Below are 19,477 nucleotides of genomic sequence, written 5' to 3' on the forward strand. Positions count from 1 at the left end.
TGAAGAAAATAAGTATAAAATTGGGAAATCGGTACGTACCGAACAGTAGAAGTACTATGTAATAAGGCTCGGTGTATGATAAACACCCTGAGGGTGTGAGATACCTAATGGTATGGTCTGCAGATACAAGAGAGCATGTCAAAGCGAGTATATGCCTCCATGAATACAACTACAATGAAATGTGGAAAGGATATGACATGTCAAAGCACAAACCTTTGTCTTGCTAGATAAGGCTAGGTATTAATGCATCCAAAAGATAATGTTATGAGGGGAATCAATCAGACTCCTAAACGCAAAAATATACAGATCATATTGAAGGATAGGTATAGAAACTGTACAAAGACACAGCCCGAGGAGAAAGAGAAAGTAAGCAGTCTGTACCTTGGAATGGATAAAATCCTGTGTGGTGGCCGGTCCCCGTGCGAATTCCTATGCTGCATGTGGAAGTGAGGAGTGCACCTTTTAATGGTGCCTAATGGCCCAGGTGAGTCTGCTCTATCAGGAAATCCTGCCTGTGGAACGCAGGGACAGCCCGTGGTACGCATGCCGCCCATGCGCGGAGGAACCCCCTGAGATCATCGGCGCATGCGCGAGCGGCGGCCACAGCCGGTCCACGTGCGTGTGTGAGGGCAGGGACAGGACGCACGTGCAACCCGGAAATGAGGGTGCTGAAGCGCAAACAGTGATCGTGGAACGCACGATCGCCCATGCGCCGAAGGGCCAAGAGGCCGATCAGCGCATGCGCAAGCGGCGGCCACGGCATGTGAGTGTTAGGTAGGAGGAGTGGGCCGGGCGCGTGCGCAGACCGGCCGATAAGGCGGCCGAGACCGCGCACGCATGGGCACACAGACGTCCTTGTGATCCTGGTGAATGATGCCGATAGTATATTCAGTGCCGTGACGAGATCATGGAAAAGCTACAGCGCCTGTGGATAAAAAAGAACATAGGGTGATTAGATAAACCAAGTAATTCGAACGTACATAGAGCCAATATAAGGAAATTTTGTTAGTACACCATAGCAATGAAGAATAGGATTATACAGCAAGGATAAATAGTCATTAAAGAAGGAGAGTAAGAGACTGCACTAGAAAAGACGGAAAAGAAAAGGAGAAGTAGAAATAAGTATAATAAAAATGAAAAGAATTTTTTAAAAAACAAAGAGAATTATAAGGGCAGAATAAATATAGAGAAAATGGAAAAAATAGAAGTAAAAATAGAAGGCATACTGATTTAATAAAAAATCTCATATTCCCGATTCAATCCCAAGGGTTCTAATGTCTGCAATGTAAAAATCCAATATGCCTCCCGTTCTTTCAACCTCTGCACCCTATTGCCCCCCCTCCTGGGTTGAGGTACTTGTTCCAAAACTTGATAGCGTAGCTGTGCTACCGTGTGACCAGCCTGTAGGAAATGTGTGGGAATGGGTAGTAGTGTCTGTTTACACCTAATGGTCGATTTGTGTTTACTTATACGGTCTCGGATATGTTGGGTAGTCTCCCCAACATATCCGAGACCACAGGGACACTTAATCAAATACACAACATGTGTTGAATCGCAGGTAAAAAAGTTTTTGATGTGGAAAATCTTACCGGTACGGGGATGGGTGAAAGTACTGCCTTTTGTAATATTTGAACATTGAATACAATGTAGACATGGGTAAGTGCCAGTACGGGCTGTCTGTAATGTCAATTGCAGTGCCTGTTTCCGCTGGGAGCCAATATCTGCCCGCACTAAACTGTCCTTCAGATTTTTTGGACGCTTATTGCAAAAAAGAGGTCTGTTTTGAAACTCCAAAATATTAGGATAAGACTGGCCCAAAAGCGACCAGTGTTTTAGGATTACCCCCTTGACCTGCGCCTGAAAGGGATGATAGGTAGCGACAAAGGTGGCTCTGGGGCCTTGCCCCGGACTTGTCCGTCTATTGGTAGATTCTGGTGTCGCAACGCTCTGTGGATATCCCCTGGCTATAAACTTGTCACTCATCTCCGCCCGACGTCTTTCTCGTGTGTCAGGGTCTGACACAATACGGTCAACCCTTTTGATCTGAGAAGATGGTAGTGCCCGCTTGATGTGACTAGGATGAGCGCTGGTGTAGTGTAGCAAACTATTCCTGTCCGTGGATTTAGTGTAAAGATCAGTTGAAATAATGCCTCTGGATGATTTCAAGACGAGTACGTCAGGAAAATTGATCTTGTATTGGTCTGAATGTAAAGTAAACTTGAGATTGGGTAGACAGCTGTTCAAATCAGAGTAAAATGTACTTAAATCAGAAGGTCACCATGCCATATCATGAAATCAGCTGATGCATCGGTGCAAAAAAAAATAAAAAAATAATACTTACTTATGTGCTGATTACCGGCAGCTCCTGCAGCGATGGGGCGGGAGTCTGATCCCGTCCGATCGCTGCAGCAGCTGCCGGTAATCAGAGATGAAGTCTCCTGACGCATCCACTGATACCGGCCGGGCGCCCGCGTCACCGCGATACTTACGATCACCTGATGCGTCAGGTGACTGCATCAGGTGATCCATCGCCAGGTCCTGCATCTATCGGAGGTTTCCCGGCCGTCTGCACACAGCCAGAGCGGCGATACCGTGAGAGGAGATGGGAGCGGGCATGGTACCGGGAGGCTGCAGACAGGTGAGTATAACTTTTTTTTTTCCTACTGTTAACTTTTGTTTTCGCAGCCGCTTCCACCTCCAACCCAGACATGGCGCCGCACGGCAGCATACATGCACAGGACGGGAGATGGAAGCGGCGGTGACGGTACCGGGAGGATTCACGCTTCTGTATATACTGACAGAAGGAATCCTCTTCCTGTACACGTCACTTTACTACCCACCTCCTGCGTTTATAGCTGCGTTTTTGGTCTTAGAAACGCACCAAAACGCAGCTATTTGCGGTTTTCATTGCGTCTTTCAACATCCCATTGCACTCAATGGATGAAAAACGCGGTGAAAAACGCTGGAATAATTGACATGCTGCGCTTTTGTGGTCACCACAAAAACGCAGCTGAAAAAAAAACGCTGTGTGGGGACAGCAAAAATGAAAACTCATAGACTTTGCTGGGGAAGCAAAGTCATGCAGTTTTGAGGCCAAAAACGCACCCGAAAAACGCGCAAAAACGCCGAGAAAAACGCACTGTGTGCACATAGCCTTACTCCTCAGGCTGTCTTCCCCCTACTGAAGGATTTCTTCAACCTTTCATGTGGTTGTGGTTATGCAAACTCCCTCAGCTGAGCTGTCTCAGCAGCCAGGCTGCTGCAGCAATATCTCACCCAGGTTAATTTTCTGGGTGAGATATATACTCAATCCAGTATCACTCCTGTCTGCCGGTTACACCTCATATACTTGTTGGTGTTATTATTTATTAATTTATTGGGTTTTAGTGGGGTTAGTTACCATTCATTTCTGTATAGATTGTATATGTGGACCATTAACCCTTGTTTGTTCTCCCAGGTCATGGAGTGTCCTTGTCTTGCTTTCAGAATAAAGCATTTTGGAAGGCCCCCTACACGTATTTTGCCATTCATGTATGTTCAGCAGTGATCCTCTTCATGACGGATGGATTAGTGGTGAGATATATCTGCTGTATATTTTTGTTATGCTGGGTTATTTGCAGTATGTGAAGATGAGTGGGTATGAATAGATAAAGGATAAGAGAGTTTGTGATGAAGACTATAGATACTAAAAACTGAAAGAGGCAAGTAGCGGCTATTATCATGTGCTACTAAACTGTCCAGATAATAGATAAGAATTACCAGTAATAGGAGATTTTAAAAAGAATCGACAAAAAAACACATATGTGATTACAAGTAAGGGAAAAATACATAAAGGATGTGGCACGATAGACAAAACCAGGATTTGACCTGTTTACAGCTAATGTATCATTACAAGTACTGAAGTCCTAAGTCACGATTTGTAATTTTGAAGCCCGGATATACCGGAATCATTCTTCAAACAACAACTCTATATAACTTACTATATAAATGTCGCGGCAGAGACAAAGGACTCGGCAATCGGAGTTAGAAGGAGTCATCAAACCTATAACGCCAATTTATTCAAGTGACTGCTGTTAGGATTCTTCATTCTTTTGCCTGTCCCAGGAGAGGTGAGGGCATGGGAATGGCAGGTACTACCTATAAGGGTACCCAAACCGAATAATGGCCCAAAATATATGTAATCTCAATAAATACGCAAAAAGAGAAACAAGAGATTGTCTTAAAAATATATTTTATTTAAATTATTAGTCTAAAATACTTAAAACATACATAAAAACGTGTGGTAAGACAGGATAAACACAGTGGATACAGGGCTTAATATTGGACACAAGATGCAAAAAAATACAAAAATCAACTAAAAGTATAAATATACAGGAAAATCTCCTTTTTAGATTATAAATTCAGCTGTACTTAAATTTTGGTTGGTTCAATAAATAGAGAAACAAGAGTAACCACAATAAATTAAAGTGTCACATGCATAATGATTACAAAAAATTGCTGATTAAATTAGATTAAAGACAAAGTGTCTCGTGCATAAAAATTAATGGACACAAGAAATTCTAATCTAAAGTAACACATGCATGGTTATACAAACAAAATATAAAAAACAATGTTATATATAAAAGAAGGGTTTGTGATCTGAGAGTGTTGGGTGTGCGAGAAATCCCCAAAACGATTTATAATCATATATATTCAATACTACTAAAGTGACAACTTAAAACTTTATACAATAAATGAGTGAATAGCTTAAAAATTAATAAAGTGCTTAAGTATAAGAATTAAATGACATCGGTGTGGGAAAATACCGCAAAACCCGGCACTACAAATCACAGAATCCTCTCTTAGAATAACACAGGTAAAGTTACTCTCAAAAAACGGGGCTTTTCACAAGATAGCAGAGCATATGTGAATTAGTCCAACCATCCTTTGCATAATAAATAGAGGTATAATTACCCGTGTCAATACTGCCACTGTAGAGAGTCCCCCTGACGCGTTTTGCTACAGCTGCATCATGAGGGGTGCTTTTATGTATGTTTTAAGTATTTTTGGCTAATAATATAAATCTAATATAGAAAGCTTAGTGTATGTATGTGTGTGTGTGTGTGTGTGTGTGTGTGTATGTGTGTGTGTGTGTGTGTGTGTGTGTGTGTGTGTGTGTGTGTGTGTGTGTGTGTCCGCTAAAGGAATCCGCATCGTCGCATTTACAATCATGAAATTTTGCACAGACGCCTCATGTGATCCAGGGAACGTCGTAGACTATGTTTTGACAGAAAAATGTAACCCCGTGCTTTACAGTTAGGGGTACTTTGCACGTTGCGACATTGCTACTGCGATATCATCGGGGTCAAATCGAAAGTGACGCACATCCGGCGCTGGTAACGACGTCGCAACGTGTAAAGCCTAGATGCGCCGATAAACGATCTCAAAAGCGTTGTAAATCGGTGATCTGTGTAGCGTCGGACATTTTCATAATGTCGCACCAATAGGAGATACGATGTTGTTCCTCGTTCCTGCGGCAGCACACATCACTGTGTGTGAAGCCGCAGAAACGAGGAACATCTCCTTACCTGCCTCCACTGGCTATGCGAAAGGAAGGAGGTGGGCGGGATGTTTACGTCCCGCTCATCTCCGCCCCTCCGCTTCTATTAGCCGCCTGCCGTGTGACGTCGCTGTGACGCCGCACGACCTGCCCCCTTAGGAAGGAGGCGGGTCGCCGGCCAGAGCGACGTCGCAGGGCAGGTAAGTGCATGTGAAGCTGCCGTAGCGATAATGTTCCCTACGGCAGCTATCACAAGATATCCCATGTGCGACGGGGGTGGGCACTATCGCACTCGCCATCGCTAGCATCGGCTAGCGATGTCGCAGCGTGCAAAGTACCCCTTAGTCTCTAAAATCCTGCCGCCATTAAACTGAATGGAGGTGGGAGCTATAGGTTATTAATAGCAACTGTCAATGGTTGCTATAGGAACAAAATAAACTGTTAGTTGAAGCTTAATGTGTGAGGTTATATGATGTCGGTGGAGAGATGGATAGAGAGACAGAAAAAGACAGACAGACAGAAACACAGACAGAAACACAGACAGAGACACAGACAGAGACAGATGGGGAAAGATACAGACTTGGAAAGAGACAGACTTGGAAAGTGACAGACCTGGAAAGAGACAAACGGGCAAAGAGACAGACGGGCAAAGAGACAGACGGGCAAAGAGACAGACAGGCAAAGAGACAGATGGGCAAGGAGACAGACCTGGAAAGAGACAGACCTGGAAAGAGACAGATGGGGAAAGAGACAGACAGGGAAAGAGACAGCCCTGGAAAGAGACAGATGGGGACAGAGACACATGGGGAAAGAGACAGATGGGGAAAGAGACAGACCTGGAAAAAGACAGACCTGGAAAGAAACAGACCAAGACAGACGGGAAAGAGACAGACGGGGAAAAAGACAGACAGACACACACATAGAGACAGAGATAGAGAGAGACAGACAGAGATGGAGACAGATAGACTGATACAAATACAGACAGAGATAGAAATAGACAGACATAGACACAGACAGACAAGGAAAGAGACAGACAGACAGCGACACACAGACAGAGACTTGGAGAGAGACAGAGAGACAGTTACTATCCCGGGCAACGACCGGGTACTACAGCTAGTAAAATATATTTTTAAGACAATCTCTTGTTTCTCTTTTTGGGTATTTAGCTATAAGGGTAGGCTTCCTTGGGCTCAGTGGTGTGAACAGAGTCTACTAATAACGTTTCTGTAGGTGTAAACGTAACAGACCAACTCGGACTAATTTCATTATTTGGTTCCAATAGTCTGAAATCTGTGTAAATTCACCTAAGTTGATAAGAGGAATATAGACCTAAGAATGGCCATCTAAATATGAAACATGTATGTTTTCCACTGTACGTATTTCCCTTTGCTTGTAAGAGAAGATTGATATACAATGTAAAGTACATGGAAATCTCCTGACAAAAGCAACACACTTTGTTATTATGCCTAGTGCAGATCCTAGGTTAGAAGGTAGAACATTTCATGCACCACTCAGGCATCTCAGGCCCTCTACTAAAACAGTGTATCAATTTTGCCAGATGAGTCCCTTTAAGAGTTAAACACCAAAAGTGTAAGTATACTCATTAATATGTCTGTATTTTCCACAGGGTGAATACTCTGGCTTTATCTACAGTTACGCTGTAGAGGATCCACTGTCATTACCTCATAAGACTGCAGGATATCTGCCCAGCCTCTTTTGGGCATGCATTACCCTGGGAAGACTCATTTCCATACCTGTATCCTACAAAGTGCCTCCACGTTCTATGATCTTTATTAACCTTGTAAGTTGTCCCATTGCTGAGTTGACAGTGACAATGGCTAGTTTGGCCAATATGGCTGTCCATCTGTTCACGTAACAATAGTTGGACATTTCAATAGCATTTTTCCCTTATGACTTGAAACTTTCAAAGTTGTAGTAAATTATTTAGTTTACTAAATTATTCTGTGTGGTCTGTAAAGCATTTATGTGTATATCTCTATGTTCTGTCCGGTAATAAAGAGGGTCATATGCCCTTACAGCAGGAAACCTTAGCAGTACCTCAAGCACCAATCTGTTGCTAAACTTGGCTAGCTGGCTGCAAAAAACCAAACTACCTTCATGGGAAAACTTCATCACCTCCCGAAAACATCTTAGAGTTTGTGTATACGTTTGTGGTGAGATGTTCTTTTTTTGACTGGAAACATTTCATATACAGTACAGACCAAACGTTTGGACACACCTTCTCATTCAAAGAGTTTTCTTTATTTTCATGACTCTTAAAAATTGTAGATTCATATTGAAGGCATCAAAACTATGAATGAAAACATGTGGAATGAAATACTTAAAAAAGTGTGAAACAACTGAAAATATGTCTTATATTCTAGGTTCTTCAAAGTAGCCACCTTTTGCTTTCATTAGTACTTTGCACACTCTTGGCATTCTCTTGATGAGCTTCAAGAGGTAGTCACCGGAAATGGTTTTCCAACAGTCTTGAAGGAGTTCCCAGAGATGCTTAGCACTTGTTGGCCCTTTTGCCTTCACTCTGCGGTCCAGCTCACCCCAAACCATCTCGATTGGGTTCAGGTCTGATGACTGTGGAGGCCAGGTCATCTGGTGTAGCACCCCATTACTCTCCTTCTTAGTCAAATAGCCCTTACACAGCCTAGAGGTGTGTTTGGGGTCAATGTCCTGTTGAAAAATAAATTAAAATAAATGGTCCAACTAAACGCAAACCGGATGGAATAGCACGCCGCTGCAAGATGCTGTGGTAGGAATGCTGGTTCAGTATGCCTTCAATTTTGAATAAATCCCCAACAGTGTCACTAGCAAAGCATCCCCACACCATCACACCTCCTCCTCCATGCTTCACGGTGGGAACCAGGCATGTAGAGTCAATCTGTTCACCTTTTCTAGAAAGACACGGTGGTTGGATCCAAAGATCTCAAATTTGGACTCATCAGACCAAAGCACAGATTTCTACTGGTGTAATGTCCATTCCTTGTGTTCTTTAGCCCAAACAAGTCTCTTCTGCTTGTTGCCTGTCCTTAGTAGTGGTTTCCTAGCAGCTATTTTACCATGAAGGTCTGCTGTACAAAGTCTCCTCTTAATAGTTGTTCTAGAGATGAGAAGGTATGTCCAAACTTTTGGTCTGTACTGTATTTTAGCAATATTTTTTTTCTTTTACATATCCTAATCGGTATTGTAAATAATAAATAGAATTCTTGCAATGTTCACACAGTCTTTCTGGCTTTTATAGACTTTAACTGCCTGTTGTTTCAGGAAACAACACATGTACATAGCCACAATGGTCATATCTCAGCTTTATCTTTTTATTAAAGTGAGGGGACAGGGAGCTTATTGGGCTTGGTGGATCTTTTGTTATCAGTTGTGTATAAAGGTGTAACCTATCAATGTAATCCTGCCACTGAAGTTAAGGAATCTTGTTGAAAACGTTTGATAGAAATTACTCACAGCACCTTCAATAGTTGTAATGTTACTAACAGTAACCGGAGAACCACGTACAACCAAGGGATTCTCTTGGAATAGTTGCACAACAGATATAGAAAATGACAGCTCCACCAGAGTGATTCAGTGAAGAAACATCTTTATTCCATATGCAACATATTTCGACCGGGGCAGCGTTTTTTTTACAAGCCATAACCTGTCATTGTAATCTTGCTTCTAATGTTGAGGAACCTTGCTGAAAACTGTTCCTGAAGTCTAGAACAGCTCCAATGGCCTTTCTGAAATTGCAAGATTCTTTAATTTGGGGAGTTTTATTAGGAAAGATTGCAATATGAAAAAATTGCCTTTTTTATATAGATGTAAAGCAAAACCTCATTGAAGCAATAGGTTGTTTTCTGATGATACCTTCCATTTGAGAAAGAATACTGTTACCTAAATTGCTCCCCTACATCTTGCGGTTTGGTTCCTAAATTATTGATACCTATATGTAGCATAAAAAACGACAGCAACATTGACTTTTATACAGTGATAAGACAATAACTAGATAGGACTTTAGAAATGAAGTTATCTTTCCCCTCTGTTAATTTTCTGGCTCTAATACTTCTGTCATTCTGTTGCATGGGCACCCACCTTACTTCAGCGGCTTTGGATACAAGACTGACATATGATAGACTAGTCTTGATAATTTACCCCCATATTGTGAAGTTTCAAGCAGATATTTTTTCAAGCAGAACTATTTGATGTTTTTCTTCCATATATTCAATGTCCAAATGTAGTGTACAATATCAAAATAACGCAATTCGGCTAACAGCCTTTCTCAAATATTCAGTATTTGAGAAAGACTCTTAGCTAAAATGTGTAATTTTGATACTACACACTACATTTGGATATTGAATATATGACGTAAAAACATCAAAAGGAATTACGTGAGTGGCGATCTTGTTTCCTATAATATGGTTGAGAGAGCCATCGTATGATCCAAGCACCATGGCTACATTGAAGTTCAAGCAGAACTAGTCATGGTTAGTAATCAAATCTAAAACACTATTGGATTAAGGAAGATTACAAGTATGGGAAAGCTAGAATTAATTGACATAAATGTACTAAGCTACATATTAACACAATGTGTGACTCTTCTTTCTATTCTTACCAGGTGGGAATGTCGGCCACATTTCTGTTCCTGCTGCTGTCACAGAACAGTGTGCCCGGTCTTTTCATTGGCACAGCTTTTCTTGGGCTGTTCCTCAGCAGTGTATTTCCCAGTATGTTGGCTTATACTGAAGATATGCTAAATTACAAAGGTGTGTATCTTTTACCTGAATGCTAGAAGTAAGAAATATACAGAAAAATGTTGAATTTATGCATAAAGTTGTAATATGGATACATGCTGTAGTGCTTAAGAAAACTTCTTTAATACTCTGCTCAAGGCCTATACTTGTAAATACACAAAAGTCCAGTATCCAGGGAGTTATAAAAAAAAAAAATATCATCTTTACTCCAAAACAATTGAAATCCACACATAGAGCCCTGTCACAACTGTATCCAGTATAAGCAGCCAGACATGCTACATATGACATCCTTCTGGTCACAAATTATGCCCGAGGTAATGTTTTAGAACCACTGTAGGAAACCCATCAATTCTAAGGCACTTAATACATCATTGTATTTATAGGAGTGGTTCGGCACCTAAAATGTCCTTTTAAAGTATCTATTTTTACACTCCAACCCTTTTCCCTATGTAACTAATCCATATATCTGTTTTTACTGCACTTCTGGTGATGGTTGTTTGAAAGGATTCTCAAACGTGACATGACAGGAGGCTGGGGCTGCACTCACTCTCCGCAGTGTCTGTCGCCCGTCTTGGAACAGAACGTCATCAGGGGTGATACTGCAGTTACTCACTAGTTTCTTGTATCGCCACCCTATGGAAATGCTGTGGATTAATGATGATAAACACTGTGGGAGATGTAAGTGCAGCGTTGGATTTCTGCTTCTATCTTCACTGTTTCCATAGCTTCTGTGAAAGAAGATGTTTAAGGCCACTTTCACAGGTCCTTGTCTCTAGTACGTGTTTGGTCCTTTTCCTCACGTACTGGAGACACGGGCACACGTAGACCCATTAAAATTAATGGGTCTGCGCTCACGTGCGTGTTCTGCCATGGAACGTGTGTATGTGGGGAGCATACGTGTGTCCGTGTACTCCACACGTCAACATGTCCACTTTTCTCCGGCATCACGGGTGTCACACGGAACGCAAACGGACCACACAGAGGTGTTCCGTGTGACACGCGCCGGAGAAAACACATGTGTTTGAGAAAATAAAAAAAAAACTTTACTCACCTTCTCCAGCCCTCCTGTCTCTGTCGCTGCTGTCACTTGCTTCCGACCGCCACTCATTATGCTCATTGAATATTCACTTCACTGCAGCCGGAAGCAGCAGCGGGGAGTCATCAGGACCGGAGACCGAAGTTCAGCACCACGGACAACGATGCCAGGGACAGGTGAGCAGAAAGTTCCTGTTCTCCGTGTGTTATCACGGATAACACACGGAGAACACACGTAGGCCATAAACACGGCTCACGGAGGGCAATACGCACCTTTGACACGTCCGTGAAAAACTTGCGTGGTTTTTCATGAATGTGTGAAAGAGGCCTAAGAGGGTGCAAATAGAAGCAGTGATTAACACCAGCACCGCCTCACAGCTTTTAGCACTGCCCTCAAACAAATCATTATCAAGTGGCAGCGCTAGTGTTACTCACTGCTTCTGTCACCGCCCCCTGATGACAATTCGTTTAAGGGCAGCGATTCACTAGCTTTGCCCTACTCTGCATGCTGTTTGTATGTTCTCACCGTGTTTGCGTGGGTTTCCTCTGGGTTCTCCGGTTTCCTCCCACACTCCAAAAAAACATACTTATAGGGAATTTAGATTGTGAGCCCCAATGGGGACAGTGTTGCCAATGTATGTAAAGTGCTATGGAATTAATAGCACTATATAAATGAATGAATATATATATATATATATATATATACATATACTGCTGAATTCTGTTTGCTAACGGTTTGTCAGTGCTTGTTCTGAAGTCCATACTGTTTTCACGATATTTCTATAAAGAGAGAACATGGTCTTTGAATAAGCAAAAAATGAGAGCAGTGATAGAGAGAACTTCTCTGATCACTGATGATGATGGGGGCTTGGGGATTTTTATTTTTCAGGACAAAGAGGGAGATACACCGACGAGTAAATGGGTAACAATGTTTTGAACTTTTGACTTTCAGGCTCCATTCACTACAGCTTTGAGCGTGAGACTACTTTCATTTTATAGACAATCATCTTGGCTATCTCATACATAAATTTGACTTGCTATTTAGCATATGATTAGTTATGCAGATTCTAGTAATGTCACTGCATCATTATTGTTTTGCTCCTGGTGGTAAAAAAGCCTACATACGGCCGAAAACACACTTCCGCATAAAAAAACGTACGTGTGACACGGTCCGTTTTTCGGGTCCGTGTTCCTTTTTTTGGGGTGTTTCTCCGGTACGTATGGCATCCGTGTGATGGCGTATGCTATCCGTGTTTGCGTGTAAAATGCCCATGTTTGCGTGTAAAATGCCCGTGTATGTGTACGTGGAATGTCCGTGTGGAATGTCCGTGTGTGTGATGTAAAATGTCGTTTATACATGTCGGCTGACAGCAGACAGAGTTGCGCGATGAGAATGAACTCGGGTGAACTTCACCCGACTTCATTGTCATGCCGCAGCTCTGTCTGTGTGCCGCGTACTGATTAGCGTTCACCCGTAAAGGATTCACCGCTGACCGCTAATCCCCTGAGTGACTGAAGTGAGCAGCCCTTTCTCATACTTACCGTTCCCCGATCTCCTGCGCCGCACTGCACGGCTGCTATAAAAACTCTGGCGGCTTTTACTATTTTGAAAATGCCGGCCGCTCATTAATCAATCTCGTATTCCCTGCTTTCCACGCCCACAGGCGCCTGTGATTGGTTGCAGTCAGACACGCCGCCCACACTGAGTGACAGCTGTCTCACTGCACCCAATCACAGCAGCCGGTGGGCGTGTCTATACTGTGCAGTAAAATAAATAAATAAATAATTTAAAAAAACGGCGTGCGGTCCTCCCCATTTTAATACCAGCCAGATAAAACCATACGGCTGAAGGCTGGTATTCTCAGGATGGGGAGCCCCACGTTATGGGGAGCCCCCCAGCCTAGCAATATCAGTCAGCAGCCGCCCGGAATTGCCGCATACATTATATGCGACAGTTCTGGGACTGTACCCGGCTCTTCCCGATTTGCCCTGGTGTGGTGGTAATCGAGGTAATAAAGAGTTAATGGCAGCCCATAGCTGCCACTAAATCCTAGCTTAATCATCTCCGGCGTCTCCCCGAGATACCTTCCATGAGTAATCTGTAAGTTACAGTAAATAAACACACACACCTGAAAAAATCCTTTATTTGCAATAAAAAACACTAACAAACACCCTCATTCACCACTTTATTCAAGCCCGAAAAACCACTCCATGTCCGGCGTAATCCACGGAGGTCAGGCATCGCATCCAGTCCTGCTACATGAAGGTGACAGGAGCTGCAGCAGACACCGTCGCTCCTGTCAGCTCCACGCAGCAACTGAGGTGAGTATCGCGATCAGCTGTGCTGTCACTGAGGTCATTCGTGGCCACCACTGGATCCTCCAACTGTGACAGCAAGTCGCCCGAGTGACAGCGATGTAGTCACAGGCGACTTGCTGTAACAGTTGGAGGATCCAGCAGTGGCCACGAGTTACCTCAGTGACAGCTGAGCAGATCGCGCGGCTCTCTTCAGTAGCTTCGTGGAGCTGACAGGAGCGGCGGTGTCTGCTGCAGCTCCTGTCACCTTCATGTAGCAGAGCTGGATGCGATGCTGGACCTCCGTGGATTACGCCGGACATGGAGGGGTTTTTCTGGCTTAATAAAGTGTTGAACGAGGGTATTTGTTAGTGTTTTTATTGCAAATAAAGGATTTTTCGTTGTGTGTGTTTATTTACTGTAACTTACAGATTACTCATGGAAGGTATCTCGGAGAGACGCCGGACATGATTAATCTAGGATTTAGTGGCAGCTATGGGCTGCCATTAACTCCTTATTACCCCGATTGCCAACGCACCAGGGCAAATCGGGAAGAGCCCGGTACAGTCCCAGAACTGTCGCATATAATGTATGCGGCAATTCTGGGCGGCTGCTGACTGATATTGTCAGGCTGGGGGGCTCCCCATAACGTGGGGCTCCCCATCCTGAGAATTCCAGCCTTCAGCCGTATGGCTTTATCTGGCTGGTATTAAAATGGGGGGGGGTCCGCACGCCGTTTTTTTTTAATTATTTATTTATATATTTTACTACACAGTATAGACACGCCCACCGGCTGCTGTGATTGGGTGCAGTGAGACAGCTGTCACTCAGCGTGGGGGGCATGTCTGACTGCAACCAATCACAGGCGCCTGTGGGCGTGGAAAGCAGGGAATCCGAGATTGATTAATGAGCGGCTAGCATTTTCAAAGTAATTGTTGCTGCGTATTCTCTGCACAGCTGTTCCTCGCCGCGCTGGTGATTGGGGAGCGGTAAGTATGACCCGGGGGAAGAAACAGACCGAGCGCCAATGTAAGTATGACTGCAAACATCATGAAGAAAGGTAAGTATACTGAATTTAAAAAAAAAAATAACATCGTTCGTTTAAAAACGCACATGGACGAAACGTGCTGAACACGGACATACTCTGTGTGCAGTCCATGCAGGCACGGACCCATAGACTTTAGCGGGTCCGTGCCTGGGTACTGCCGGCCAAAAACGGACATGTCGTGCGTGTCGAAAAGCGCACACACGTACTTACCACACGGACGCATGTTCCGTGTGATTTTACGCGTGTGTGCCATCCTCCATAGAGTAACATTGGTCTCCGTGTCTCCGTGTCTCCGGTACATGCAAAAACGTACCAAACACGTACCGGAAACACGGATGTGTGTTGCAGGCCTACTACAAATAACAACCTGTTCTCACATTCTCTAATAGCTCAGTGTGTTATCAGGTTGATACTCAAGTGAAGGTCACTGGTTCAAATCGAGCAGCAGCCATAAAGGAGATTTCCCAGGAAAAGAGAAACCACATAATCCAGCTCATCAATAGCAGGAAAATTGCCAAACTGTATCATGTGAGTGCCAGGACAGTTAAATGAATACGAAATGAAATCCATCCATTCAAAAGCCAAGAGGTGGATGTCCAGGCAAACTATCTTAGTCAACAACCCGACTCATCGCAAGATCTATTAATTCTGGTGTGACAAACATGGCAGTGGAGGTGGCTCATATGCTTCATAATTGTGAGATCACAGGCATCCATGCAAGCACCGTGCGACGCACGTTACACAAGTCTGAAATGGTAGCCCGAAAAAAGGTGAAGCCTCGACTTCAATATCATTATAGGCCTCCAACACACATCCGTTAAAACCACGTCCGTGTAAAACGGGCCGTTTTTCGGGTCCGTTTTCTGTTTTTTAGGTCCGTTTTTATGGTATGTGTGGCCTGCGTGTGTATCCCGTATGCTAGCCGTATGTGCGTGTGGAATGTCCGTGTGTGCGTGAGTGAAATAACTGACGTGTGTGTGTTGCCCGTGTGAAATGTTCCGTGTGTGTGTGTGTGATGCACAATGTCGTTGATACATGTCGGCTGACAGCAGACAGAGTTGCGCGATGAGAATGAACTCGGGTGAACTTCACCCGACTTCATTGTCATGCCGCGGCTCTGTCTGTGTGCCACGTACTGATTAGCGGTCACCCGTGAAGGACTCACCGGTGACCGCTAATCCCCTGAGTGACTGAATTGAGCAGCCCTCTCTCATTCTTACCGTTCCCCGATCTCCGGCGCGGCGCTGCACAGCTGTTATAAAAACTCCGGCGGCTTTTACTATTTTGAAAAAGCCCATTAATCAATCATTAATCAATCTCGTATTCCCTGCTTTACCCACCCACAGGCGCCTATGATTGGTTGCAGTCACACACGCCCACCACGCTGAGTGACAGCTGTGTCACTGCACCCAATCACAGCAGCCGGTGGGCGTGTCTATACTGTGCAGTAAAATAAATAAATAAATAATTAAAAAAAACGGCGTGCGGTCCCCCCCCTATTTTAATACCAGCCAGATAAAGCCATACGGCTGCAGGCTAGTTTTCTCATGATGGGGAGCCCCACGTTATGGGGAGCCCCCCAGCCTAGCAATATCAGTCAGCAGCCGCCCAGAATTGCCGCATACATTATATGCGACAGTTCTGGGACTGTACCCGGCTCTTCCCGATTTGCCCTGGTGCGTTGCAATCGGGGTAATAAGGAGTTAATGGCAGCCCATAGCTGCCACTAAATCCTAGATTAATCATGGCAGGCGTCTTCCCGAGATACCTTCCATGATTAATCTGTAAGTTACAGTTAAAAAACAGACACACCCGAAAAATCCTTTATTAGAAATAAAAAACACTAAAAAATTCCCTCATTACCAATTTATTAACCCCAACAAAGCCCTCCATATCCGGCGTAATCCACGGACCTCCAGCATCTCATCCAGCTCTGCTGCATGAAGGTGACAGGAGCAGCAGAATACACCGCCGCTCCTGTCAGCTCCACGCAGCAAATGAGGTGAGTAGCGCGATCAGCTGAGCTGTTACTGAGGTTGACCGTGGCCACCGCTGGATCCAGCGGTGGCCGTGAGTTACGTGACTGACAGCAGCTGATCGCGCTTCTCACCTCATTTGTTGCGTGGAGCTGACAGGAGCGGCGGTGTATTCTGCTGCTCCTGTCACCTTCATGCAGCAGAGCTGGATGCGACGCTGGACCATCCTGGATTACGCCGGACATGGAGGGCTTTGTTGGGGTTAATAAATTGGTAATGAGGGAATTTGTTAGTGTTTTTTATTTCTAATAAAGGATTTTTCGTGTGTGTCTGTTTTTCAACTGTAACTTACAGATTAATCATGGAAGGTATCTCGGGGAGACGCCTGCCATGATTAATCTAGGATTTAGTGGCAGCTATGGGCTGCCATTAACTCCTTATTACCCCGATTGCCAATGCACCAGGGCAAATCGGGAAGAGCCGGGTACAGTCCCAGAACTGTCGCATATAATGTATGCGGCAATTCTGGGCGTCTGCTGGCTGATATTGTTTGGCTGGGGGGGGGCTCCCCATAACGTGGGGCTCCCCATCCTGAGAATACCAGCCTGCAGCCGTATGGCTTTATCTGGCTGGTATTAAAATAGGGGGGCCGCACGCCGTGTTTTTAAATTATTTATTTATTTCTCCGCTCCATAGTGACACGCCCACCGGCGGCTGTGATTGGTTGCAGTTAGACAGCTGTCACTCAGCGTGTGGGCGTGTCTCACTGCAACCAATCATATTTGCCGGTGGGCGGGTAAAGCAGGGAATACGAGATTGATTAATGAGCGGCCGGCTTTTTCAAAAGAGGAAAAGCCGCTGGAGTTTAGAGAACAGCCGTGCAGCACCGCACCGGAGATCGGGGAACGGTAAGTAAGAGAGAGGGGGGGAACTGACCGACAGACAGCGAGAGGGACAGATAAGACAGAGAGACCGACCGACAGACATAGAGAGAGACCGACCGACGGACTGAGGGAGAGAATGAAACAGAAAAAGAAAAAAGACCGACATCACATGAAAAAAGCACAAAACGTACAGGGAGCAAACAGAGATGCGTCCGTATCACTCGGACGTGCGCACAGACCCATTGACTTTCATTGGGTCCGTGCTGCGTGTTGCGTGCTGAAAACGGACATGCTTCCGTGCAAAACGGAGACACAAACGTAGCACGCACACGGACCCACGGACCTTAATGAAAAACGCACATGTGTCCTCAAACATTAAATAACATTGGTGCACGTTTGGCCGTGTCTCCGGTATATACGGAAACGGACCAAACACGCACGTGTTTCACGGATGTGTGTTTCAGGCCATAAATAGAGTCGTCTCAACTTTGCAAAAAAGTACCAAAAATAACTGTAGAATATTGGGAATGGGTGATTTGGAGTGATGAGACAAAAGTAAATAGACTAGGCTCTGATGAGTGCAAATAGGTTTGGAAGAAACAAGGAAAAAGGGGAATGTTTAGAAGAGAGCTGAGATCAGATATCAGTTGAGACATGCATTAATCTGATCTAGAGCATGCCCAGAAGGATTCAGGCAGTTTTGAATAAGAAAGATGAATTTACAAAATAATAAAAATTTAAATTTAGATTTCTATGAGTAAAACAGTAATAATGCAGTGACATGACAAGAATCTGCATAACTAATCATGTGCTAAACAGATGCAAATCAAGTATATGTATAAGATAGAAAACGGCTCACATCTAATATATAAAGCTCAGTGTATGTATGTGTATGTGTGTGTGTGTGTGTGTGTGTGCGTGTGTGTGTCCGCTAAAGGAATCCGCACCGTCGCATTTACAATCATGAAATTTTGCACAGACGCCTCCTGTGACCCAGGGAACGTGATAGACAATGTTTTGATGGGAAAAATGAACCCCGCGTTTTACAGTTACTCTCAAAAATCCTGCCTCCATTAAACTGAATAGGTGGGAGCTGCAGGCTATTAATAGCAACTGTCAGTGGTTGCTATAAGAACAAAATTAACTGTTAGTATAAGAAGCATATGTGTGAGGTAATAAGATGTCGGTAGTGAGACAGAGAGAGACAGAAAGAGACACAGAGACAGACGTGGTAAGAGACAGACAGACGTGGAAAGAGACAGACGTGGACAGAGACAGCCGGGCAGAGAGACAGCCGGGCACAGAGACAGCCCGGGCAAGAGACAGCCGGGCAAAAAGACAGCCCTGGAAAGAGACAGCCCTGGAAAGAGACAGCCATGTAAAAAGACAGCCAGCAAAGAGACAGACGGGCTAAGAGACAGCCGGGCACAGAGACAGCCAGGCACAGAGACAGCTGGGCAAAGAGACACACCGGGAAAGAGACAGACTAGAAAAGAGACAGCTGGGTAAAAAGACAGCCAGGCAAAGAGACAGCCAGGCAAAGAGACAGCCAGGCAAAGAGACAGACCTGGAAAGAGACAGACCTGGAAAGAGACTGACCTGGAAAGAGAGAGACAGACACACATATAGAGACAGACAGAGAGATAAAGAGAGACAGACAGACACAGAGATGGCGACAGATAGACGGATACAAATACAGACAGAGAGATAGAAACAGACAGACAGAGACATAGTCACAGACAGACAAAAAAAGGCACAGACAGAGAGACAGACAGACAGCGACATACAAACAGAGACTGGGAGAGAGACAGAGAGACAGTTACTATCCCAGGCAACGCCCGGGTACTACAGCTAGTAGGACATAAATTCAAAAAATCATCACAGAAAAAGAAACAGACATTACCAACATAAAATCAAATTACCAATGCACAGCTGCAAAATACTGA

General features: G+C 44.4%; 1 protein-coding gene across 3 annotated transcripts in view; it reads left to right on the forward strand.

The window, feature by feature from the left end:
• Positions 1-19,477, forward strand: part of SLC60A1 (solute carrier family 60 member 1) — a 138,209-nt gene that overhangs the window by 90,798 nt on the left and 27,934 nt on the right. For all 3 annotated transcript variants that reach the window (XM_075333681.1, XM_075333682.1, XM_075333680.1), the window contains 3 exons: positions 3,458-3,573; positions 7,167-7,340; positions 10,158-10,305. In XM_075333681.1, the coding sequence (XP_075189796.1) occupies positions 3,458-3,573; positions 7,167-7,340; positions 10,158-10,305 (438 nt within the window). The remainder of the gene's footprint in view (positions 1-3,457; positions 3,574-7,166; positions 7,341-10,157; positions 10,306-19,477) is intronic.

This window comes from Anomaloglossus baeobatrachus, chromosome 2 (genome assembly GCF_048569485.1).
Source record: "Anomaloglossus baeobatrachus isolate aAnoBae1 chromosome 2, aAnoBae1.hap1, whole genome shotgun sequence".
NCBI classification, from domain to species: domain Eukaryota; kingdom Metazoa; phylum Chordata; class Amphibia; order Anura; family Aromobatidae; genus Anomaloglossus; species Anomaloglossus baeobatrachus.